General features: G+C 44.3%; 1 protein-coding gene across 4 annotated transcripts in view; it reads left to right on the forward strand.

Annotated features, from left to right (window-relative positions):
- Window positions 1-27,749, forward strand: part of nkain3 (sodium/potassium transporting ATPase interacting 3) — a 492,740-nt gene that overhangs the window by 451,817 nt on the left and 13,174 nt on the right. The window contains exon 6 of one of the 4 annotated variants that reach the window (XM_033019792.1): window positions 3,085-3,095. The exons of 2 other annotated variants lie outside the window; for them this stretch is intronic. In XM_033019792.1, coding sequence (XP_032875683.1) covers window positions 3,085-3,088 — 4 coding nt within the window. In that variant the 3' untranslated portion in view covers window positions 3,089-3,095. Of the gene's footprint in view, window positions 1-515; window positions 602-3,084; window positions 3,096-27,749 lie in introns of those variants that run through there. One more of the 4 variants, XM_033019789.1, reaches the window with a different exon arrangement.

A 27,749-nucleotide genomic window follows, 5' to 3' on the forward strand; every position in this document is an offset into this window, starting at 1 on the left:
TTAAGGTAATAAAAACAAAACTATGGAATCATACATGGAATAAAAGCAAGCTGTCAGAGTAACTCAACAGCAGACGACATGGACAGGTGATATTTTGGTTTGGCAACCTTCTTCAGACTGATCAGTCCAATAGTCTAAAGAAGGGTCCCCACTTAAAACATTACCTATCCATATCCCCCGAGATGCTGCCTGACCTGCTGAGTTACTCCAGCACTTCATGTTTTTCTTTTTATAAAGTAGCATTTGCAGTTCCTTGTGTCTTCATCATCCATGGCGTCCTGTTTTAGGTAACCTTGGAAAGGTGAGTTAAATCCTCCTAACAACCATAAAACATATGATATTAAAATGACATTAAAATACCTAATTGAAGAACATTGGGACAAAAGTGTGACTTCACTCATTCAATGTATTTTTATTTGTATTTATCATTTATCAATTTTCCATGGCTTTACTTCTTTCATTTTTTATTTCATTGTCTTTTCATGTATTTATTTGTGGTTGTGTTGTGGTTTCAGTTGATTTCATAGGTGGACTTGATTCCTTCACCTGCCACGCTCCCCAGAAACCCTCCCATGTACAGTTAACGCCTGTTTATCTGTAAGTAAGGTTTGCTGTTTAAATATACTAATACATAGGTGTAGGTACCAGATTAACAAGCAATTGTCTCCATTGCCTAATATGTGATTATCTATATTACTAAAAGTCTGATTTTAACCATTTCCTGTTGTTCTGTATATTGATTTTAGAAAAAACGCTGCCACACGGCTGTGATTTTTGGCCATCTTACTCAGTCCCCCTTCGCTGTGCAGGACAAGAGGATTTTTCCCATTGATGAAAAATAAAAGAGTAATTAGTGTTTAAAAAATGTTGAGATTCTCTCTCCTGAAGGCCACGCCCCTTCCAGAGGGACTATAAATCCCAGAAGTGTTGAGTGTCTCAGTCATTCTCTGCAAGATGGGGGAGAGAGAGGGTCACGTCTCTCAGCCTGAGCTGTGAATAACACTGAACACATGTCTACTAAACTGTGAGTGGTTTTACTGACCTGTCAGTGCCCTTAATGTGGTTTGAAAATATAGTTTGGAAATGCTAAAGCTGTGTTGCCTTTGGTTTGGAAATGCTAAAGCTGTGTTGCCTTTGGTTTGGAAATGCTAAAGCTGTGTTGCCTTTGGTTTGGAAATGCTAAAACTGTGTTGCCTTTGGTTTGGAAATGCTAAAGCTGTGTTGCCTTTGGTTTGGAAATGCTAAAGCTGTGTTGCCTTTGGTTTGGAAATGCTAAAGCTGTATTGCCTTTGGTTTGGAAATGCTAAAGCTGTGTTGCCTTTGGTTTGGAAATGCTAAAGCTGTGTTGCCTAATTAAAGTTGCCTTGCCTAATTAAAGTTGCCTTGCCTTCTATATAATTAAAAGTCTAATCATGATCACTTCCTGTTTGCGTTTATATTGATTTTAGATAAAACGCTACCATGTACGGCTGTGATTTTAGGCCATCTTACTCAGAGTCCCCCTCCGCTCATCAGGTGCCAAGGATATTTCTCACCGATGAAAAATAAAAGAGTTATTAGTGTTTAAAAAATGTTGAGATTCTCTCTCTTGTCAATCACGCCATGAAGGCCACGCCCCTTCTGGTGGGAGGGGGAGGGACTGTAAAACCCAGAAGTGTGGGTGTGGCTCAGTCTCTGCAAGATGGAGGAGGTAGAGGTTACAACTCACTGTCTTTAGTGGCCTAGCACCCTGCTAGAAATGGTATGAAACTGCACTTGAATTTGGTGGCCTTGCACCCTGCTTGAAGTGGTAAGAAACTGCACTTGAATTTGGTGGCCTTGACCCCTGCTTGAAATGGAATTTCTGCCAGCCCACCAGCTGTGAGTGAGTGAGCTGCCAGCATAACAGGCTTGAGTGACTGAGCCGCTAGGCCGAGAATCCATTAGGCCCACAATGTCCATATTAGCCCGCTGGAAACCAGTCCCTTCAGCACACAACACCCATACTAGCGCTCCAGAAAGCCCCCTCCACTGGCCACCAATATTGGAATTGGTGGAGAGGTAGAATATTGCGTTGGGAGACCAGCCCTCCCATGTGATGCTGGGACCCAACGAGTCCCAATTAGTCTAATATTACTTATTTCTTATTGTTATGTTTTAGCAAGCTCGAATCATTTTGTTACTCTTAAACTGGATAAAGACAAACTCAAAGACTGCACAAAAATAATTCCTATTGCAGGTCTATGTATTGATGTTGGAACTCTTATGGTATTGATAGAATTATAAACAGGACCGAGGAAACACTATGCACACAGGATTGTACAGCAGTTCATTATAACATATTTCCTTTGTATGTAGATACTTTATCCTCCTCTATATCCTGTTTTAAATATACCACATATGTATTAAAAATGGAAGCGTAAAGAAACAATCAGAATGTGCATACCAAAATGGCGCAGTGGTTGAGTTGCTGCCTTAAAGGGCCAGAGACCCGGATTTGATCCTGACCAAGGGTGCTGTCTGCACGGAGTTTGCATGTTCTCCCTGTGACTGCGTGGGTTTCTCCAGGCGCTTCGGTTTCCTCCCACTCTCCAAAGACGTATAGGTTTGTAGGTTGATTAGTTTTGGTAAAATTATAAATTGTCTCTAGTGTGTAGGGTAAAACTAGTGTACAGGTGATTGCTTGTCAGCGTGAACTTGGTGGGTTAATGGGCCTGTTTCCACATTGTATCTCTCAAAAGTCTAAAGATAATAGCATCAATAAGTTAACACTTTTAAATAACAATACAAATATACCAAAGAGTATGAGTTAAATTCTTAAAATGGTTCATATTTCTACTAACAAACTTTTCAGCGTCCGTCTTCGACCTTCTAGCTCGAGGGCACTCGCCTGAAAAACTTCGAGCTGGATCGACCGTCAGGATGAAACTGTCTGCACACACACACACACACACACACACACACACACACACACACACACACACACACACACACACACACACACACACACACACACACACATACACACACAAACACATCGCAAAGGCGGGGGCCAGGGAAAGCGGGGAAGCGCTGTCTGAAATTCACACCCGCGATGAAAGGAAGGTAAAAGACGGCTGGCACAGTTACAGTAAGTCCTTTAGAGAGCGGGGAGAGAGGGGGGGAGAGGGGGAGAGAGGGGGAGAGAAGGGGGGGGGGAAGAAGGAGTGGAGACACTTTTAAGAAGCCATACAAATTTTAATAAAGTTTAGCGGGCATTTAAAATTACCGGTCGGTTTACTTACCTTTTTTTCTCAACGAGCTTTACCTTTGACTACCCTCGATTACCTTCGATTGCCTTTGATTACCTTCGAATAACATGCCGACCTACTACGACCTACCTCGACTAAACCTACGAGTAAAAAAATGGCAACCTTTTTTTACTCGCGGGCATTTTTCAGCATGTTGAAAAATACGCCGCGACCTAGCTGAGGCCTCGAATACGTGGGGACTACTCTCGAGCTTGAAAGAGAGGTACAAAGACCTCCTAGGACCTCCTGTCGACCATGCTGTGAGTATGAGTCGAGGGCAAACTCTTCTAAACTCGCCAATTAGGTCGCCGCAGTGGGACAGGCCCTTTATTGATTGAGAATTGTTAATGTTACTGCATGATAAAACTATTTAAAACACAAAGTGCTGACTCTGATCTTCCCCACCATAATTATTGTTGGTTTATTAGTAGTACTTTATTACTGCCAAACTTTGTTTAGGTTTATTATTGTCACGTGTGCAGAGGTACAGTGAAAAGCTTTGCTTTGCATGATATCCAAACAGTTCTGATAATACTATACATAAATACAATGTCAAACGCAAGCACAATAGATCGACCAAAAGGGAATATACAGAGTACAGATTTTCGGTCTCAGCATTTTAGTGCAGTGTAGCACGTCATTTTCATAAACAGAGTCCAATGTCCAAGGTGAATTGGACAGTAACCTAGCACATGGAAGGACCATTCATAAGGCTGATAAGGGGGATGAAGTTGTAAGTGAGTCAGGTGGGTGGATCTTTTCAAGCTTCTATATTTCTGCTGGACAGGAGCTGGGAGAAGAAGGAATGACTGGGGCAGGAAAAAACTTTGATTATGTTGTCTGCTTTTCCGAGACAGCGTGAAGTCTAGATGCAATCAGTGATTGGAACTATGGTCTGTGTGATGGACTGGGCTACATCTACAACTCTCTGCAATTTCTTGCGGTTTTGGGCTCAGCTATTCCCAAATGAAGTTGCCATGCAATCCGACGGTATGCCTGCTATGGTTTTGCATGTAATCCAGTCAAACCATACCCACCATACAAGAATACAATCAAGCTGTATACAAGTACAACAGGTAATGCAAAGATAAAAATAACCAGAGTGCAGAATATAGTGTAACTGTGTTAGAGCTACAGAGAAAATGCAGATAAAAAAAGTTTAAAGGCCGCAATAGGGTAGGTTGTGAGATCGGGACCACGCACGTAGCCTATGAGTGGTCGGTTCAGCAGTCCAATAGCAGTGGGGAAGAAGTAAGCTCTGATCTGGTAGTACATGCTTTCTAGCTTTTGTATCTTCTGCGGGAAGGGGGGGGGGGGGGAGAGGAGGGAATGTAAGTGGAATAGACACAGTGTGTAAATGATCCAACACCAAAATCAGACAGGGCTTAGTGTGCATGATGGTAAATCGGAAGCCACTCAGCTTGATGGTAAATCGGAAGCCACTCAAAAGAAATTATTGACAGAAAGTGAAAAACATTTTGACAAGCCACTCTGAAATTCAATACTGGAGGAGTCATTCTAACCCACTTTAACATGGAGTCAGCAAGCAGTGCTCAGTTACAATTGCCTCTCTGCACTCTCTGACTGCTTTTCTGCTCACCATTTCAGCAACACATATTTTTCAGCAGTCAAGCTAATTCCAATTGCAGTTGGGGTCTCATCAATGCATTTTAAATTGGGAACCTAAGATGTCATTGCAACCACATATGATCTTTATTGCAGAATTATACAGTGCCCAATCCATTGATGGCACTTTCCAGTTATAGGGGTAAGAAAACATTTTCTCTGAGAATTTTTGACTTTCTTTAATTAGGTTGGTGCATCTCATTATGCATTCTCTTGCTCTATTAAATTCATACAGCACAGAAACAGGCCCAAGAGCCCAACTCATCCATGCCAACCAAAATGCCCCATCTGAGGGGTAGTCCCATTTGCCCACATCCTATATCCCTCTAAGCCTTTCCAATCCATGTAACTGTTCAACTTGTTCCTCCTCAGGCAATTTTTTTAACCAATTATCATAAACCTGTAGCCTCAGGTTAGTCAGCCATCTTTTCATAAAAACAGTTTCCCCTCTCTAGCCTATTTAACACCAGAGTTTAAACATTTTCCTTGTGTTTTTCTACAAAAGATACTTTGGAACCACTTCCAGCTCCAAAGTACAATTGGAGTGTAAGTATTAAAACACGAGCTTACATTAGTCAGTGCAATCCTTCAGGCAATGTAAGAGGTTTTAGTATGAATAATCTTTTGATGTTACAAATAATCCTCTTTCGTTGATGTTTATTAACATAGTTCACGTTACCAGCAGAGTGCAACTTTCAACACCAATTTCTGGTCAGAACTGAAAGTGAATCCAAAGATTAAAGACCTAGATGATATAAGACTGTGGATTGCTTGATCTTCCATGAAAACGTCAAGTGTATATTTAAGTCATTAGCCTTTAAAGAATTTAAAATGTATTCAAAAGAGTTCCCTTTAGCCCATAATCCATTGCATTTGAATGCTGTGTATTATGTTCATATTTGTTATTGGTTTCCTTTACATCAAGCCTCACACGTCTTTAAGTCAGCTCTCTATCCCTGAAGATTTATTTGACAGAATTCCATAAAGAATGGTGCTTACAATTTGTAATAATCTTCAGATCATGTTCCTTTCATTGGATGTCTGTTGTTTTAGGCAATCACAGAGAAGGAAGCATTGCTGAATTTGTCCTGTGACAGCAGTGACAGGAAGAAATGCACAGAAGGAAGATAGGAAATTTACAAAGGCTTTGAAATGGATGTCCAAGCAGATGACATTTGATATCAGCTTTTTGAAATTGAGATTAATTGTATTAATTTAAAACTAATTTGATAAGGAGTAAGAAAATCTCCTCAGGAGTTAAACAACTTTCTTTTATTTTTATCCATAGACAACAGATAATAAGTTCTCAGCACATTGTCCATGTCAGAGGTTTGCTCTGAATCTCCACATCGATGAACAAAAATTAAAAGATTGAAAACCATTTTATTTCAAAGGCAAAAAACAACACCTCAATCAAAAACAAGGTATTTAAAGAGATTAATAGAAAGATTAAACGAGAACTTACCGTTTGAAGTTTGATCTTTATTTTATGAGAAGTTGAAGTGAGGGAATACGTGAAGAGCCCGCCAGTCCGCATGCGCGTCAATCTTCAGAGCAGCTGTATGAAACCACAGACTAGTTGCTGAACTTAAGCTATAGAAAGATTAACGACCTTAGACCTACAGAATGATCTTTATGAGAAGTAGGGTAGGGAGTGGAGGGCACGTATTCCCTCACTTCAACTTCTAATAAAATAAAGATCAAACTTCAAACGATAAGTTCTTGTTTAATCTTTCTATTTTATTTTGAAGTCACGTGCGTGACTATGTGGAGACTTCAAAGCTCTGTGGTTTCATGCAGTAACCCAATCTGTGTGAAACACTTAAACAGATAAACCATTAATGGTAGAAAAAACATGGGTTATTAATACCATGATGCGAACTTGCATACATGGCCATTGTTCTTAACCGGACCATAGTCCCAGTTGACTTTGAGTTAGACAATAACTCATGCAACACTGTGCAGAATTCTATCTGCAAATATCCAGACATATTCAACCAAATTTTATAATTTATTAACACGCACTATGTAAACCTCTTGCTGTATGATGAAAGGGAACTATCCATTCTATTGGAAGCTAATGAGCCATCAGCAATATCTTGAGACTATTGAATAACAATAAAGAAACTATCTTTCATCTCATAGGTACTAGCAAGCTCAGTGCACTTGTATACCTAATGACACCCCTAATCTCTGCTCTGGTGGGTATGCTGCCAACTTCAAATGTACGCAATCATGTCCATTTTGCTTATGAGATCATTCCCATAACAAGCTACCCTAATGTAAGTTATGACCCAGAGACTGAGCCAGACATTGAGTAAAGACTGTGTTCTTTGTGCTGAGATCAGTTACTGAAAGCATAATCATCTTAAAAATACTGCTCCCATTAGGAATACAGTAGAAGAATAATTGCATAATAATTTACTGATATACATCGTACACTACAATGAGTGTAGGCTTTAAGAGTGGCCATATAAATGACACCCTGCATAACGTTAGTGAACAGCGGGTGAATAACCAATCATTTATTGTCCCACTTATGGTACTATAGAGCATGACAAAGCAACACAAGCCGTGTCAATTGTGCTATCACATAAACGCTTCTCTAGGCTCAAACTGAAAGCCACACAAACCTCTGTTACTTCCATTTAAAAGTAACTCATATATTTTGTTCACAAGCTTCCCATACAATCGTGCAGAGCTAGCTGCCCGAGAAGACAGGCTGACCCGGCCATCACTCGTGACCGAGTAAATAGGAGTTGCTTCAGCTGCCTTACCATGGCCTGAATGAATAGGCAAAATTGGCACTATTAAATTTCATGTTGCCTCATTCTTAATATCGCAAGGGGTAACCCCTAAGTTTTATCAGCAGAAAATTTTGCAAATTATCTAAAACTCGATGACACAATGCCCTTTGATCTGAGTAGGCCAGCATTAGCTTCCACCACTGGCTTTGTTATCAAAACTCCAGATAATCGGTGCCTCATGTGTATAGATATGGCAAAGTATATATCTTGAAGATCAATTCTCTGAATCAGTTAATTGCTGAAAGCCAATCATCCATCTTAAACTGGGTAACTAAACACATGATGAGATTAGCCAAATCCTAACCTGATTCGGCATGCTCCATGTTTCTGTAATCTTGAGAAGAATCAAAAATATACCCTTCTTGTTCTTGGCCAGACCACTCATCCTCTGTGAGATGTCACTGATTCCACTTGGAACCACCGTTCCTCTATTGACCATACGGACGGAAAATTATTTGGCTTCTCTTGCCGCGGAAGATGCATTATCTAGTTATTCATACATTTCACGGATAACATATAACCAGAACCTTATGATTGGTGCTGAAAACACAGCCTCCCCTTGATGTGGGAATATGAGTTCCCTGTCAACTCTTGACTATAAGAGTCACCACGAATTCGCAGCGTTCTTACTCAGAGTGGAATTTAGCATAATGCAAGCCTGAATCAGGAATTGCTTCGCAGTCCTCTGACTGAAACCATTTGTCTGAGTCGGCAGAGTGCGCAACACAATCTCTTCGACCCGCCACTCAATCAGGAATACTGGCATTGAGAGCCTACAGATTATTATAAATACATTTTTGATTCACAACATGAACCTGCAGGTCAGATAAAAATATTATATGCCAGACCAGCTTCCTTGTGGTAGCTACCTTGTCAGCCTCATTAAAGGGGGCAATGAGGAGGAGTATAGAGACATAATAAGTAACTTTGTGGAGTGGAGTGCACACAATAACCTCCATCTTAACACCACAAAAACCAAGGAGATAGTTGTGGACTTCAGGAGGGGGAGGAGGAGGACTCAAGCAACACCAATCACCATTAAGGGCACTGAGGTGGAGGTGGTCGCTAACCACAGGTACCTTGGTGTGCAGCTTGACAGTGAGCTGGACTGGAAGTGCCATATGGAGGCGGTGTACAGGAAGGGACAAAGCTGACTGTATTTTTTAAGGAGGCTGAGGTCATTTAACATCTGCCAACCCCTACTGTGCAGTGTCTACCATTCAATGGTGGCCAGTGCTCTGTTTTTTGCTGTGGCCTGTTGGGGAGATGGCGCCCGCATAGCGGACAAAAACAGACTGGACAAGCTGATCAGGAAGGCCGGCTCAGTGGTCGGGGCTGAGCAACGAACGGTCCAGCAGGTGGCAGAGGCCAGAACTCTGAACAAACTGGGTTCAATAATGACCAACCCCACTCACCCACTCCATGCCCTGAAGGTGATCAAGAGCAGCATCTTCAGTCAGAGACTGATTGCACCAATGTGCAAAACTGAGAGACATAGGAAGTCTTGTTTACCAGCTGCTATAAGGTTATATAATGCCCAAAAATAACTGCACTTTTTTTCATTAATTGTATTTTAACTTGTATTTTAACTTGTATTTTAACTTGTTAAGTATGGAAGCTATTTGAGGAAATGTGTGGTGTTATGTCTGTCTTGAAGCTGTCGTGGCACTGTAATTTCCTGTAAAGGATTATTAAAGGTATAATCAATCAATCAATTACCTATCCCAGAGAGGAAGTTGAGGGAGATTTCAATTATTTCATTCTACTGAGCAGCCTGATAACCTCAATTACAGATGTTGAGGCAGTGCTCCCCTGGTCAATATGCCCCATACGGCCAGCCAGTTCCATGATGGTGTACCCTGAACCAGGGTAACCAAGCTATTCCTACTTGAAACTTACAGAGGTTACTATGCAAGGCACCCTGCCAATGTCTCTGCATCAACCTGATCTTTCCTAGAGACAGTGAAAATATACTAGACAGCCCATGCTGCCAGTAAACCCAAACCTAGGCCGACAGACTGCTCCATTTCGGAGTTTTACGGAGGTTAATAAAGAGACCTTACCTGCCAGCGTCTCTGAACCCGGGTAGATCTGCTTGTTGGAGCTTCAGCAAAGTTCCATTTGCAGACCCTGTCTGACCACATCTCCTTCAGCTGGTGTGATGTTAGGTAGCTGATGTCGCTCACCAACTCCTCTTGTAGTGGATTGCCCGTCCCTGAGGGAACAGCAAATTTAGAGGCAAGAGCAGGCAGCTCTTCCTTATGCGACTCTTGTACATCATGCATTAAAGCATGGGATTCCGGCACATACTCATGTTCGGAGTCAGCTTCATACTGATCTCCGACACTCCCCTCGACATGGTGGGGGAAATACTGCAACCCTGAACCAGGCTTTGTCACAGGCGTATGACTCAAACTGCCTGTGTATGCCTCCGTAACACGAAGCATATTTTGTGCCACCATCTCCGACACTACCAGACTGATTCCTGGGATGTCAGGACTTTCATATGAAGAAAGACTGGATAGACTCGGCTTGTACTCGCTAGAATTTAGGAGATTGAGGGGGGATCTTATAGAAACTTACAAAATTCTTAAGGGGTTGGACAGGCTAGATGCAGGAAGATTGTTCCCGATGTTGGGGAAGTCCAGGACAAGGGGTCACAGCGTAAGGATAGAGGAGAAATCCTTTAAGACCGAGATGAGAAAAACATTTTTCACACAGAGAGTGGTGAATCTCTGAAACTCTCTGCCACAGAAGGTAGTTGAAGCCAGTTCATTGGCTATATTTAAGAGGGAGTTAGATGTGGCCCTTGTGGCTAAAGGGATCAGGGGGTATGGAGAGAAGGCAGGTACGGGATACTGAGTTGGATGATCAGCCATGATCATATTGAATGGCGGTGCAGGCTCGAAGGGCCGAATGGCCTACTCCTGCACCTATTTTCTATGTATCTATGTATCTATGTACTCTCTTTATCCGAATGGGAGGAATATTGCAACCCTGAACCAGGTATTGCTTACAGGCGTATGACTCGAACTGCCTGAGCATGCCTCCGTAACACGGAGCATATTTTTTTGGCACCATCTCCAACACTCCCTTCATCGGAGTGGGAGGAATATTGCAACCCTGAAGCAGGTGTCGCTACAGGCGTATGACTCGAACTGCCCGTGCATGCCTCCATAACACGGAGCATATTTTGAGCCATCATCTGATCCATCAGATGTTTCAGTTGAGACGGCCAATCACATCTGCCATAGACGTGGGGACAGAATCCTCTTGTTCTAAATCGTCCGACAGGACTTGTCTCACAGACTTGGCTTTAGCTTTGCCCCGACTCGGGGTTGCCAAGCTGCTCCCTCAAGGAGCCGAATCGGAACTAGCTGTGCAGATCGGCTGCTGCCAGTGACTCCGAATGGCCGTCGGCTTTCCGCACTGCTGCGGTGCCCTGCTGTTGGTATAAATCATCATTATTTATTGTACTTACCAGACAGGTTGCTCTTGTTAATGGCTCCGAGCGCTTTCTCCCTTCTGGAGCCTCAACGGAGTATATCAGGGGAAGAAATAGAGCGCACCTTGCACAAGGTGTTGCTACCTCAGGCCTCTGGACCCATATGATCTGGATGAGCCAGCATCATAATCGGAGTTACCTCTTTCCGATACTCCCCACAACAGAGTGGGAGAAATACTGCAACCATGCCAGGTGTTAACACAGGCATATGGCTAGAGCCGCCTGTTAATACTTCCGGTACACGGAGCATAGTGTGTTCATATGATTAAAAGAAGCATATCCCCATTAGATCAGAGATTCGACTGCTCTATCGATATCCACATAGTTGGAGTCTCTTATAAAAGAATCTCCAACAGTCCCCTCTAGTGAGCAGAAATTATCATGACGCCACCCTGAACCAGGTGTAGCTCTCACAGGTGGCTGATAAACACAGCTCAAAAAAGACCTCCTAAGCCAGGAGCTCTGGACTGCAATGGCAAGTCCAATTTCACTACACCATTTGTCCTTTGTAATTAATGTCCTTTGTAATTAATTTAATTCATTTTCAATTTAAACTTTATTGGCATAATATACATCGTTATATTGCCAAAGACTTAAACATGACCTTTGAATGCTATCTGCTACGATAGTCACAAACGTGACCGAGTGGCAACCGCTATTAAAAACCTGCCAACTCTATTTATAGCTGCCCTAAAAATAAAGCATACACCATATGCTGCTGCTGCATAGCTGAGCCGTCCTCAGCCGGCAGCAACTATTGTTTAAAATTGCTCGGTGCTACGGCAGCTGAGCTTACCTGGCGGTAGCTCCTGGCCGTGGCTATTTTTAACTCACCGGCTGCTGCTAATCTTTTGCAGCGATCGTTGACCTGGCTACGCCTGCAGCCGCAATATGAAATCCTACCTCCTTACGGAGCCCCATGGCGGCCTCCAAATCTGTCCGCCTGCTCCCATTCAGAGCTCTAATGCCGGCAGCCGCAATATCTCAACCCAGCTCCTTATGGAGCCTCCACGGCGACCACCAAATTCGGCCGCCTGCTCCCAATCGAAGCTCCAACGGCGGCAGCCGCAATATTGTATCTAGCTCCTTATGGAGCCTCCACGGCGGCCCAAAACCGGCCGCCTCCGTGAGCTACTCCAGGCCCGCTGTACCGCAGCGGCCTGCTGAAAATAAAACGAACTTACCTGCCAGAGCAGTTTCGATCTGCTGCGACTCGCGCGCCATGCGTCGACGTATTGACGCACATGCGGCTGGCGGGCTCTTCACGCAGTCACTCACGTGACCGAAATAAAATGACAGATTATATGTGGAGGCACAGAACAGATGTGTTCTCTGATGAGTGGAAACAGGCCCGATGGCCCGACTTGTCCACACCGTCCGACATGACCCATCTACACTAGTCGCACCTGCCTGTTTGCCCGTATTCCTCTAAACCTGTCCATTTCATGTACCTGTCTAAATGTTTCTTAAACTTTGGGATAGTACCCACATCAACTACCTCCTCTGGCAGCTCGTTTCATACACCCTCCACCCTTTGTCTGAAAATGGTTACCCATCAAGTTCCTATTAAATCTTTCCCCTGATCTTAAACCTATGTCCTCTGGTTCTCGATTCCCCTACTTTGGGCAAGAAACACGATGCACCTACCCATTTGGAGGTTTGTTTCCTTTTGAGGTTTGTTTCCTTTTAATTAAAGCAACGCTTACTGCCCATTGTTCAAAGACCAAATTCTTAATGGTTGGATGAAACATATGAAAATGAGGTTACATTTTGCAACCTAGCCTACTTTATCATTCATTTATCATTCACTGGCAAAAGGCTAGTGTTTATTTCAATTATGTGGTGGAATTACAGTCTGTAATATAACATAATCAGGACACATTTTAAGGTCAAACTCAAGTTTTTTTGTTTTATGATATATGACCTAAAATTAAATGATGGAATTTGTTCTATTGATGTATTTGAAAATAACATAATCATTGCTAGCCCCTTTCAAACTGCTTGATAGAACAATATTTTGAGAACAAAGTTCAAAAGGAAAGCTAGCTTATTGAAATTTGGAATAACAATCCAAAATAAACAGAGGTCAGCAGCTTGAACCCAAAATGGATGTTGTTTCAATTGATATATTTGTCCAGGACAGGCAAGTCATGTGACTTCAATTTCTTTAGAGGACTCCAGAGCAAGAAATATGTCCCTGACTGCATGCATGTGGTATGGTAGGTAAATAGATATATTGAACTCTACTTTCAATATTTGGCTTCATTGATTCCAGTGGGACAAAATTTTCAGTTACTACCTTGTGTAATTAGAATGTGTCCCCAAGGATTAATTTCTATCCCAGTATATATTAATCCATTCTATAGAATTGCCATCTTTACAAAGCATTTTATTCTAATTCAACCAATTGAAGCTACTGCCAATTTCACTCCTTGATCACAGAATCTGGCAACTAGAATATCACATTAAACCGAGAGGCAATGCTCTTCTGAGATTTGTTGAGGGCTTTACTAAATATTTTATGCTTGATCTGGGGGAGTTTGATTGTAAGCCTAGGTTTCCATAAATGGGAAGTGCTTCATTCCTAAACACTAATGTTCCTTAAGGGTGTATATCAGGGAAATAGAAAGGGAGTGGTGTTCTCCTGAACTCCTTTCTGTACATATTTGCTCTCAGTGTAATCCAGTTATTCCATCACCTGCCCACCTTGTCCTTTGCAAAAAGTTGGCATATTAAGTTAGTCTCATTTGCCTGCATTTGGCCCATTGTCCTCAAAACATGTCCTACCATATATCTATCCAAATATCAATTGGTCATATATGTATCTGCCCCTATAGCTTCCACTGGCAGTTCATTTCAGATACAGACTACTCTCCGCGTGCAAATATTGCCACTAAGGCCCTCTTAACTATCTCCCCTCTCATCTTGAGTCTATACTTTCTAGTTTTATATTCCTCTATCATAGAAAAAAGCCCCTGAGCATCCACTTCATCCATGGCTCTCATAATTTAGTACACCAAAATAAGGACACCACAATGCCTCCTAAGCTCCAAAGAAAAAAAGTCCCAGCCTTCCAAACACTCCCTATAACTCAAGCCTGCAAGCCCAGCTAATATCTTAGTGTTTCTCTTCTGCACACGTTTTACCTTAATGACATCCTTCCTATAGTTGGGTGACCAGAACTGCACACAGTGCTCCAAGTATGGACTCATCAATGACTTGTGCAGCTGCATCATGATGTCCCAACTTTTGTACCCTTCCCCATCAAGTCATCCTTAATATATACTATGATAATAGTGAAAAGGATATTGTAAACCAATACTAATGTTGCACAGGAGTAGGGACTGAAACCCATGGCCATTTTTCATTAATTAGGAACTAAAGATCGAGTTGTCACATTTTACTCTTTGGAAGCAGTTAAATGTTGACTGCTCGTGTTATTTGCATAAACAAGAAATATACCAAGGAGTAAAAAAAGATGGAGACATGATACTGATTAAAGTGAATTAGAGAATGTATGAAATATTAAACATGGAAAAAATTGTGGCATGTAAGATAAATCTGCACAAAAATCAGTTTTTTCCTCATTCTTCCAATAGGATTGGAGAAGATTAGAGAAGTTATAAAGATTTTCATGTTCTTAATTGGTGGACTTGATTGGAAAATGAATTTTCTTAATTTGATATTTTTCCTTTCATTCAGTAAATTATTGTTTCAGTACATTCATGGTTTTGGGTAGCAGATACCTTAACTGATAAAAAAAAAGATAAATGTCACAAAATACACTTTTTAGAAATTTATTTTTCTGAAAATGTGCTCTTTCACAAAATTAGCGGTTGTCAAGCATATTATGTGTAGTGTGGCAGTGATTAGTAATTTATTTTATTAATGTAGATATAAATAGCCAAATGACGAACTTTGCACATAGGACATTTGTTAACAAAGATTTTGGGAATGAATTTCAATTTTAGCAGGAAATAGAAATTGAGTAGCTTTGAATCTTCAGTCTGTTATATGTGATGTATAAAGATGATCCTGCCAGTTTTACACCATTTATTTATCTAAGGTTTAATGGAAGAGAATTACTGTAAAGTCGCACCATATGCTTGCAGTATTAATGACAAGACCTGGAATAGCTTATTCAGCTTTGCCTCAATTCTCATCTTAAAGGATGATCTTCAGAAATGAATTTTCTGGTCTTATAACTTATCTTCTCTTGAATTAGTTTGAAGAAATCTGACTCGTTGCTCATAACATTAAATATTTAATCCTACCGTAGCAATGTCTGTTTTTCTGTAGGATTCACTGAGCAGCAGTCTGAAGCAGGAAGCCATATTATTTTGTTCAAAAGGGAACTGTAGATGCTGGAATATCGAAGGTACACAAAATTGCTGGGTAAACTCAGCGGGTGCAGCAGCATCTATGGAGCGAAGGAAATAGGCGGGTTTCGGCCCGAAACGTCGCCTATTTCCTTCGCTCCATAGATGCTGCTGCACCCGCTGAGTTTACCCAGCAATTTTGTGTACCAGCCATATTCTTTTTCCTGCTCCTTTGACCCAGCCCCTGAGGCGAACCTTGGCAATAGCAGACTCAATACCAGTGGCATTTCTTATCTCTTATAGGAATATTTTTAGCAGACTCCTCTCTTCTCACTGCAAAGTACAATATTAATGACTAATGATATATAATCGCATCATTGATATTAACAAATTATAAAGAAAATCATGCTACACATAACAATCCATAATTACTGTTGACAGGTTTTAGATTGGGCAGTTTTTGATCTTGCATAGAGCATATTCCTCAATAATATGTATGAACTGTGCTTGCAGTCCCCATCACCAATGCTGAGGCAATGTTGATATAGGAGCAGACGATTGAAGATCAACAACTTCTGATTGTACTGTCGCCTTTATCTCATGGGATGCTCAAAGCCCATATAATGGCAAATAGAATTATAAGCTGAGGTATCATTTTTAATTTCCTCGGTAAAAATCACAGTGTTGGAGATAGTCATGCATGTACAAATAGGTAATGCGCTGTCCGATTGATGTATTCCCTACTTAATGCTAAAAATTGAGAACATTTTACTTCTAAAAGCACCCATTGATGCAGCTGTGTCATCAACTAGCTTAGCACAGCAATACACAGTGAATCAGACTCCAGAGTGCCAACATTGGAGCTTCGTAGAGTCATAGAGTTGTACAGTGTGGAAACAGGCCCTTCGTCCCTACTTGCCATACTGACCGAGATGTCCCATCTAGACTAGTCCCACCTGCCTGCATTTGGCACATAACCCTCTAAACCTATCCTATCCATGTATCTTTCTAAATGTTTCTGAAACACTGCAATAGTACCTGCCTCAACTATCTCTTCCGGAAGCTACAACGCATGTATGTAATCTTTCAACTGATGCCTTGAAATACAGGATCAACCTACAGCACCAGCAGTAATGCCATCATGTTTGTGTGGAACTGTGATGATCTACCTCTGTAATTATCCAGAAGTTGGTATTCTCAAGGAATCCAACAGTGAAGCCCAAACTTACACTGATTTCAAAGAAGAAATGTAGGAGATTGTAGATGTTACCAGTCTAGACCAAGTGTCATTCAATCAGGTCAAAATATTTGCATGGAGAAGGACAGCTGTGATAGAGAATGGTAAGAATAAAGTAATCGGCATGTGATGCCGCTGTTGTTGGGCAAGGGATGAAGGATGAAGGCAAGAATGGAGGGATTGGTCAGGTAGATAATAGAGCGGGATCAGCAGAGGGAATTTGTAAGTGAAGGAGGATGGGTTTAGTTTGTGCATGGTAAAATTAAAGTTACCCATCTGGAGAAAGATGGACATCCCTACCTCTTCAGCAGTGAGCCAGTTTAGTTTAGTTTAGAGATACAGCATGGAAACAGGCCCTTCGACCCACCAAGTCACCGCTGACCAGTGATCCCTGCACGGTAGCACTATCCTACACACTAGGGAAAATTTACAATTCTTACTGAAGCCAATTAACTTACAAACCTGTACGTCTTTGAAGTGTGGGAGGAAGCCGGAGCTTCCAGAGAAAACCCACGCGGTCACTGGGAAAACGTACAAACTCCGTACAAACAGCACCCGTAGTCAGGATTGAATCTGGCTATCTGCTGCTATATGGCAGCAACTCTACTGCTTCACCACTGTGCTGCCCAACCAGATAGGATGAAGCCCCTTAACTGTTGTTATAGCAGGTAAACTCAAATGCAAAACCAACCTAAGGTCTGGTTCAGATTTTGGCAATGTATGTTTCCTGGTACTTGTGCAGTATGCATATTGTTGCCATTTGTCAACACATGTGTGAGTAAAACCAAGTCCAATCCAATTATTTGTGGTGAAGGCAGGAGAATGGGGTTGAGAGAAAAAGATAGAGCAGCCATGATTGAATGGCAGAGTAGACGTGACAGGCCAAATGGCGCCTAAAAATTATGAACATGAAGTCTTGCTGGATGCAGGCTGGAACTTCACTGAGAAATTCTGAATGGCAATTGAAATTGTGCAAACCATCTCATTTCTGTACTTATGATGAAAGGAAGGTTATTGATGAAGGAATAAGATGCAAATGGATCCAGGCCATTTTTCTGAGAAACTCCTACAGTAATGTCCAGAGATGACTGTCCTCCAACAACCACAATCACCATTATTTAGGCACGTTATGCCGCATTTGGTGTATTGTGAGCAATATTGGACACCATATCTGAGGAAGGATGTGTTGGCTCTGGAGAGGGTCCAGATGAGGTTTACAAGAATTATGCCAAGAATGAGTGGTTAACATATGATGTTCATTTAACGGCACTGGGCCTGTATTCGCTGTAGTTTAGAAGAATGAGGGGGGACCTCATTGAAACGTACAGTATAGTGAAAGACCTGGATAGAGTGGATGTGGAGAGGATGTTTCCACAAGTAGGAGAGTCTAGGACTAGAGTTTATAACCTCAGAATTAAAGGACGTTCTTTTAGGAAGGAGATGAGGAGGAATTTCTTTAGTCAGAGGGTGGTGAAGCTGTGGAATTATTTATCACAGAACGCTGTGGAGGCCAAGTCAATGGATATTTTTCAGGCAGAGTTAGATAGATACTTGATTAGTACGGGTGTCAGGGGTTATGGGGAGAAGGCAGGAGAATGGGGTTAGGAAGGAGGGATGGATCAGCCATGATTGAATGGCAAAGAAGACTTGATGGGTTGAATGGCCTAATTCTGCTCCTATCACATGACCTTATGCCTCTAATCAGTGGAGAGCATTTCACTTGGTTTTTATTAATTTCAGCTTAACTTGAGTTGCGTGATGTAATATTCAGTCAAAAGCACCATTGATATCTGGAGTTCTGCTTTCTGTCCATATTTAGTCTAGGTCAGTGATGAGGACTGTAACAAAGCGGTACAGACAAGAGCAAGTCTTTGCATTAGTGAGCAGGTTATTGATGAAAAAGTACTACTGACTAGCTGTTTGCAATATCATTCATTGTTGTGCTGATGTTTAAGAGGGGCTGGTTAGGTGATAATTAATTGCATCAAATATGCCATGTCTTTTGTGACAGGAGATACTTGGACAATTTTCACATTTTTGGTTAGATTCCAGTATTGTAATTGTACTGGATCAGCATGGCTCAGCTGGTTGTGGAGCACACAACCTTAGTATTGCACATGGAATGTTGTCTAGTTACAGATAGACATAAAGTGCTGAAGTAACACAGCAGGTCAGGCAGCAGCTCTGGGAAAAAAGGATGGGTGACATTTCAGGTCGGGACCCTTCTTTATATCTTTAGCCACGTTGAGCTAATGTTTGGTACCATATACAATAAAAACAGAAAATGCTGGAAACACCCAGCAGATCGGGCAGTGTATTTGAAGAAACACGATTAACGTGTGAGAAGTAATGACCCTTTTGTCGAAATTCACTCAATTAATTATCCCACTTGGAGTGACCACTTAATTGTGGGGATTTCAGGAGGAAGCCAAGATGGATCTGACTAAAGGTAATTATAAGAACCTTGTCTATATTGCTCACATTCTTCACTCCATCATTATTGAGTTTGAAGATGTGCCAGAAGCTACACCCTTTTAGCTCTATAATTGCTCACCAGCATTAAAGGCTTGGTTCGATTCCATGCCGCTTTTGTTTGTAGCAAAGCTGTTATCCTGCTTGCATCTTCACCATGTTGGGATCTCATTTTTACACTATGTCAAGTGCTTCTATTGCCATTCCCTTCACTCCCTCAATAGTGCTTCTATTGCCATTCCCTTCACTCCCAGGCTTGATGGACTGAGGCACATGCTGTATTCTGGTGGAGCACAGTTCTTCTACTAATGACACTATGCCCCATTGCTGCCAATATTAAGCTGTTGGATCTTGTTCTGAATCTTATGCAAAGGCAATGTCACATTAAACGAGGATGTTGCCAGGACGAGAGAGTCTGAGCTATAGGGAGAGTTTGAGAAGGCTGGGACTCTATTCCTTGGAATGCAAGAGAATGAGGAGTGATCTTATAGAGGTGTATAAAATCATGAGAGGAATAGATCGGGTCGACGCACACTTTAAAAAAAGTCTCTTGCCCAGAGTAGGTGAAATGAGACCAGAGAGTATAGGTTTAAGATGAAGGGGAAAATATTTAATAGGGATCTGATGGGTAAGTCTTTCACACAAAGGCTGGTGGGTTTATGGAACAAGCTGCCAGAGGAGGTAGTTGAGGCAGGGACTATCCCAACATTTAAGAAACAGTTGAACAGATACACAGATAGGACAGGTTTGGAAGGATATGGACCAAACGCAGGCAGGTGGGACTAGTGTAGTTAGGTCATGTTGGCCGATGTGAGCAAGTTTTGCTGAAGGGTCTGTTTCCACACTGTATCACTCTATGACTCTAAACAATGAAAGGTGTCCTTGGAAGGAGGACAAGACTTCTGCTCCACAAGAACTATGTGGCCTTCAATGATACAGTGAGTGTGCGAACACCAAGGACAATGTCAATTATGTTTATACCTAGTGTTGACACACTCACTGCCCATCGCAGATCCTGTGTTAGAATCATAGAGTACAGAAGGATGCCATTTGGCCCAACAAGTCTGAGCCTGCTGTCTATATCAATATCTAATAATCAAGAATAGGGCGGCACGGTGGCGCAGCGGTAGAGTTGCTGCCTTACAGCGCCAGATCCCCGGGTCCCAGGTTCGATCCTGACATCGGATGCTGTCTGTCCAGTTTGTACATTCTCCCTGTGACCTATGTGGGTTTTCTCCGAGATCTTCGGGTTCCTCCCACACTAAAGACGTACAGGTTTGTAGGTTAATTGACTTGGTATAAATGTAAATTGTCCTTAGTGTGTGTAAGGTAGTGATAATGTGCGGGGATTGCTGGTCGGTGCAGACTCGGTGGGCCAAAAAGCCTGTTTTCGTGCTGCTCTAGTGTTGCCCACCATATATTTAATTATTTATTTTTTGAAAGCCACAAGGGAACCCACCTCTACGATATCGCCAGGCAGTGCAAGAGGATTTTCTTAACATCTATCTTCTATCTATCTATCTATCCATCTATCTATCTATTATTATATAAAACTGTGTGTCTGCCGGCGTCCAGGTCCATCCGTCCGGCTGCCGACCGCCTTTCTTCCTTTGATTCCTTGCAACTCCGAAACTAGACGCAGAATCGCCTAGATCTTTTCCATTTCGGTAGAGATTTCACTTTTCTTTCAAAGTATCCACTCCTGATTACATTTCGTCGTATTTATGTACACATTTTAAATCAAATCCTTCTCCCCCCCCCCCCCCCCTCCCCCCCCCCCCCAATATTTCCAAAAAAACTGGCTTCTCTCCAATAGAAGCAGCCCCAGCCCCAGCCCCTGGTGAACGTTCCGTCGTGTGATGTCACAATGCCCGATGCTCACAGATGTCCAATCGGAATGGATCCATTTACATATGCCTTTGCAGGAACCCCAGCCCCTGGTGAACGTTCCATCGTGTGATGTCACAATGCCCAATGCTCAAAGACATTCTTGCCATAGAGGGAGTATAGAGAAGGTTCACCAGACTGATTCCTGGGAAGTCAGGACTTTCATATGAATAAAGACTGGATAGACTCGGCTTGTACTCGCCAGATTTTAGAAGATTGAGGGGGTATCTTATAGAAACTTACAAAATTCTTAAGGGGTTGGACAGGCTAGATGCAGGAAGATTGTTCCAGATGTTGGGGAAGTCCAGAACAAGGGGTCACAGTTTAAGGATAAGGGGTAAATCTTTTAGGACCGAGATGAGAAAAACATTGTGAATCTCTGGAATTCTCTGCCACAGAAGGTAGTTTACGCCAGTTCATTGGCTATATTTAAAAGGGAGTTAGATGTGGCCCTTGTGGCTAAAGGGATCAGGGGGTATGGAGAGAAGGCAGGTACAGGATACTGAGTTGGATGATCAGCCATGATCATATTGAATGGTGGTGCAGGCTCGAAGGGCCGAATGGCCAACTCCTGCACTTAATTTCTATGTTTCTATGTTTCCCACTCTGCACCCCTCTCCCTCTCCCACCCATCCCTCTCTCCCCCACCTCCTTCCCTCTCTACCCCACCCCTTTCCCTCTCTCCACCCGCCCCCTTCCCCCTACCCATCTGTCCCTCTTCCATCACTCCCCCTACCCCTCTCCTCCTCCCTCCCCACTCTTCCACCTCTCCCCCCTTCCCCCTCCACTCTCCCTCCCCACTCTTTCCCCTCTCCCCCCCACCCCTCTCCCCCTCCCTCCCTCCTCCCCTCCCTCCCTATCCCCCCCCTCCCCCACATCTCTCTCCCCATCCCCCTCTCTCACCCCCTACCCCGCTCTCCTTTCCCTCCCAAATCTGTCCCGTTTCCTCCTCCTCCTCTCCCCTCCCTCCCCTCTTCTCATCCCACCTCTCCCCACCTGTGTGTTTGGTGGGTGGTTAATGTGAGTGTGATGCCGCAGCCCCCCCCCCCCCCCGCAAACGCCGTTGGGGAAACAGACCCAACGGGTCTGCACTTGGTCTAGTAGCTCTTAAAATTCTCTTATTTTATATCCGTTATGTCCAGTCCCCAAAAGGACCTGCCTCTCACCATCCAGTCTGTCCAGACCCTTCATTATTTGATATACTTTTATTTAATCTCCTCTCGGTATCTCTGCAAAAAGACAACATTCCCGACCTTAACAATACATCATTGTAACTGTAATTCATTATCCCAGGGAACATTCTCATAAACCCTTTCTACACCCTCTCTAACATCTTCACTTCCCTCCTATAATGTGATGAGCGGAATTGAACGTAATACTCCCCGAGGCTGAGGCTTATATTTTTTAATATAAAGTCCAGCATAACTCTTCTGTTCTTATACTTTGTACATTTGTTGAATTGTGTATTGCCTTATTCACTGCTTTCCAAGCTTGCTCTGCAATGCACATATAGGACTCTACACTTTTACAACAGCTTTTATAACATCATTTTATATTGGCTCTCTTCATTCTTTCTATCAAAGTGCATCACCTCATAATTCTCTGGATTCAATTTGAGATGCCATGTGCCTGTCCATTTCAGCAGCGTGTGTATAATTCAACTACCATCTATTCTCAGGACTCAATCACCGGTTCATTACCTAAAAATATTGGGTGATGGACAATGAATGACTCCACCCAGAGTACATTCTGTGCTCCTGCTACTCGTAATGCTATTTCTGGGTGTTATTCAATGCCAAGGAGCACTGGTTTATTAGTTGCGGGATACCACTGCTTGACTCATTCGGTGCTGAGGACTGCCAGGTTCTCTCCTTGACAAATACGTAATTGTGCCATCAGATTTCTTGGTTCAATCCTGATTGGAGAGGCCAGAATCAACAATAGTGAATGAGGAATCAGGGATGTTAGCTGCAGGTATGATTGTGTGAAGATATCGGTACCCGGACGCGGCGCCGACAGACAAGAGGCCGAAGCAAAGAAGCCGAATAGAAATGAGGCTGAAACGCCAATGAACCGAAAGTGTCCGAAGACGAAATGCCTACTAACCGAAAGGATGGGACGCCTAAATGCAAACTAACCGAAAAGGCGGGACGCCTAAAAGCCAACTGTAAAGGAGTGAAGTCTAACACACTGTAACCTTTGCTGAGTCCTTTATTATAGCACATGGTACACACGTCCCAGCACTGACTGCATCTAGTCTTCAGGCGTGCTGGAACCAACAGGGAGGAACAAAGGGAGGATCTCACAGTTATACTGATATGGGTAGGCGTGGTTAGTGGTATTGAGGTAGCTACGTTATAGGTTGCATGCATAAACCATCTACATCCTTCCCCTTAGGAAATTAAGAAATCAAAGATACAACAGTGGCAGGGAGATTATACAAAACCTGCAAATCTAAACGAAATCACCGTAACGGTCAGGAGGTCTGACAACCCGACCCGAGCGGGTGCGCATGGCACCCTCACCCTCCCCACCCGAAAGAAGAGGAGGAGGAGCAGGAACAGCTGGAATGAAGAACGCAGGCGGAGACTCAGCCTGGAATGCGGAAGGGGAGCCGACCGGCACAGGAGAGCCTGGGGAAGGGGACTGTGCAGGAGAGATTGGAGCAGGCGGTGAGTGAGGAGCGCGGGAAGGGGAGGAGCGGACAGGGGTTGAGAAACCCGGAGGAGCATGGTGAGGGGACCGCGGCGAACGGGCAGATGGGGGCATGCGAGTCGAGGGGTAGTTAGTGGGAGCAGGCTCGAATCGCAACCAAGGAGCATGCAGGGCCGCAGGGAGATGCTTAGGCTCGTTGACAGCCAACAGGTGCTGGCGGCTGCGGCGATAGATAGTCCCTTCAAAGTCCACCAAGTAGGACCGTGGCGAATTGTCCACCCCGACCACGGTTGCGAGTCGGGAGAAACCGGTAGAAGTCTGCAAGCGAACGACCTGGCCAGGCAGCAGAGGTGAGAGGGGGCGGCAGGACTTGTCGTGGGAGCGGCGCTGAACTTCATGCCGTTGAGCAATCCGTTGCTGGACAGCAGCAGGCTGGAGGACCTTTGGCACCAAGGATTGTTGTGCGATCGGCATCGGAGGGCGAAGAATGCGTGACATCAGACGTTGAGCAGGGGATCGCATGGTATTGTCCCTGGAAATGTTACGGAGGTTTAACAAGCCCTGGTAGAAATCACTGTTGGAGAGACGAGATTGTTCGAGCAAGGTCTTGGCGCTGCGGACAGCACGTTCGGCCAGGCCATTGCTCTGCGGGTATTCTGGGCTGCTGGTGAAATGAGCGAAGTTCCACTTCACGGCAAAAGCTTTGAACTCAGCGCTGGTCAACTGACGGCCGTTGTCGGTCTGTAAACGGACCGGGGACCCAAAGGTGGCGAAGTGTCGGCGCAGCTTACTGAGGACCATCTCAGAGGTGATGGCAGGGAGAAGGTCCACTTCGAACCAGCTCGAGTAGGAATCAACCAACACGAGGTATTGCTTACCACGCCAATCAAAAATGTCTGCGGCCAGCGATGACCAGGGCATGTCAGGGGCCGGCTGTTGTAGAAGCGGCTGGCGCTGCTGGTGTTGGGGAAACCAAGACCAGGCGATGTCCTTCTTTGTCAATTGCCTCAGAGGCGCGCTCAGATCGCTGAGGTTCGGGATAAACTTGTCCAGGTAATTGACCATACCCAGGAACCGCTGCAGGCTGGTAACATCAGTCGGGGCAGGCAGCTCGGAGATAGCGTTTGTCTTCTGCGGATCAGGTTTCAGCCCGCGGGATGTGAAAATGTGGCCAACATATGGCACCTCAGCTACACGAAACCTGCATTTAGACGGGTTCAGCTTTAGGTTGATCTGGCGAGCGCGGTCAAGAATCCGTCGGAGGTTTCGATCATGCTCAGCAGCATCTCTCCCATAAACAAGAATGTCATCCACAATAATGGCACATGGCAGACCGGCAAACAGTTGCTCCATGGAGCGCTGAAACACCTCGCTAGCAGAGTTGATGCCGAACGGCATTCGTAAAAACTTGAACCTTCCGAAGGGTGTACTAAAAGTAGTTAAGTCTGAGGAGCGTTTGTCCAGAGGTATTTGCCAGAACGAGCTTCTGGCATCGAGGACCGAAAACACAGTGGCCTGACCGACCTGGGCAGCAACATCTTCTACAGTCCGCATAGGGTAGTGGGGACGATTTATAGCCATATTTAAATCCTTGGGGTTGATGCACACCCGTATTTCGTTCTTACCCTTCTTCATGGTGGCGACCATGGTGGAGACCCATTCGGTGGGATCGCTGGCGGCTTCCAACACCCCCATTTTAACCATGTTGTTCAGCATGGCTTCCACCTTGTCCTTCATAGCGAATGACACCCTGTGTGAGGCACGGATCACAGGCGTGACAGAGGGGTCAGTAGCAATCTTGTACACAAGAGGCAGCTTCCCCAATTTGTCATCGAAGAGGTCGGGGTACTCGGAGAGTGGGTTCAGCATCACCCGCACTTCGTGGACCGTGCGGTCGAAAGACACCAGGCCAAGGTCCTGGCAGGCTTGATTACTCAAAAGAGTCACGCAGTCACAGTCCAGAATGAAGAACGACAGGTCACGGGATGCTTTCTGCAGCACACAATGGAAGGTGGCCCACCCCACGGGTGTTAGCTCTTCTCCCCCATAAGCACGTAGTAAAGAGCGATCAGCAGACAACAGCTCATTATTCCTTATCTTGTTGAACAGTGATGTTGACATAACATTCACTTTTGCACCCGTATCTAACTTCGCAGAGAAAGACTTGTTGTTCACAGTAACGAGCACCGAAGGATCGGGGAGGCGAGATCGGCTATGGAGGAGAGTGTAAATACTGGTGTCACCCATGGAAATGCTGAGCTCAGAGTCGGGGGCAGTGTCGGCAGAAGACTGAGAATCGAGGTCATTATCAACCTGCTGAAGGTTGTTTAAGAATTGTCTGGAAGGTTGGGGAGCGTTCCCACGGGAGCGGCACACAGCTGCAAAATGGTTCAGTTTACCACAGAAATTACAGGCTTTTCCAAATGCCAGGCACTGGGACTGCATGGAGTGGACATAACTGCAGTTGGGGCACTTCTTGGTATTCGGGACCCTGGATGTGCGGGCGGGACGCGGCGGAGGGCGAAGATTGTCTTGCCTGCGACGAGGCACGGCGAAGCCCGTTAGATTTATAGCACGGTTTTCAGACCCCCTCAGCCCATGAGGCGGGACAACCACTTCAGCGATACGGCAGGCATGCATTGCCTGAGTTAGAGTGAGGTCAGGCTTCTGAAGCAGATCTGCACGTAGTTTCTGATCTAGCATGCAGGTGACCAGGATATCCCTGGTGAGTTGATCACGCATGGTATCGAAACGGCACCGCTGAGCAAGGTAGCGCAGGTCGGCGATAAAACACTCAACAGGCTCATCAGGCTGCTGCTTACGAGTAAAGAATCTAGCCCGCTCCAATATGCGGTTGGAGGGCAAGTCACAAATCTCCGCAAACTTGCGCAAGAGACATACCGGGTCATTAGCAGATTCCGCCGGCGCAACGACCTGGTCGTTGTCATCCAGGACCTCTGGAGTGTAGACGAAAGCTTGAGCACGTTTCATGGCGTCTGGACCGGCAAGGGTCAACAGAAGGGAGGCTTTGACCGCATCTAGGTCATTTCGGTGCACAATGTTAACAAAGTGATTGAAGTCCATCACAAAAGTCGCCCATCGTTCCGCAATGTCAGCATCAAAGACAAGGGGAGATGGCCTTCGGCATGAAGATGCCATGACAAAATGAAATTAAACACTGATACAAAAGGGAGAAATAAAAACCGATAAACAGGAGGCGCTAGGCTTACTTGCTGACACCATGTAAAGGTGTGAAGTCTAACACACTGTAACCTTTACTGAGTCCTTTATTATAGCACATGGTACACACGTCCCAGCACTGACTGCATCTAGTCTTCAGGCGTGCTGGAACCAACAGGGAGGAACAAAGGGAGGATCTCACAGTTATACTGATATGGGTAGGCGTGGTTAGTGGTATTGAGGTAGCTACGTTATAGGTTGCATGAATAAACCATCTACACCAATGAACCGAAAGGCTGCGTCTCCTAAAAGCAAACTTGCCGAATGGCCGTTCTGTCGCAACGCCATGTACAGCGTCTCTTCTGGGCACGCAATACATGAAGCCGATTAAATGAGACAACTGTTACACCAAAGATAGACACAAAATGCTGGAGTAACTCAGCTGAACAGGCACCATCTCTGGAGAGAAGGAATGGGTGGCGTTTCGGGTCGAGACCTTTCAGACACACCCTGAAGAATGGTCTCGGCACGAAACGTCACCCATTCCTTCTCTCCAGACATGCTGCCATTTTTGTGCGTGGGAGCTTGGGTGCGTTCCGCAAGCACCGAGACGATAATAAATAAACCATCTGTCCCTGCGGCCGGGGTGAATCACCCGATGTGGGTGTCAAAGTCCGGGGGTCGGAGGGGGGGGAAATCACCCTGGTGTGGATGTTGGGGTCCGATGGCGGTACATCGCGGTCAATGACTGTGAGGCGCTCCCGCGGGTGGAGACGGAGAGAGAGAAGGGGA

Source organism: Amblyraja radiata, chromosome 4 (assembly GCF_010909765.2).
Source record: "Amblyraja radiata isolate CabotCenter1 chromosome 4, sAmbRad1.1.pri, whole genome shotgun sequence".
NCBI classification, from domain to species: Eukaryota; Metazoa; Chordata; class Chondrichthyes; order Rajiformes; family Rajidae; genus Amblyraja; species Amblyraja radiata.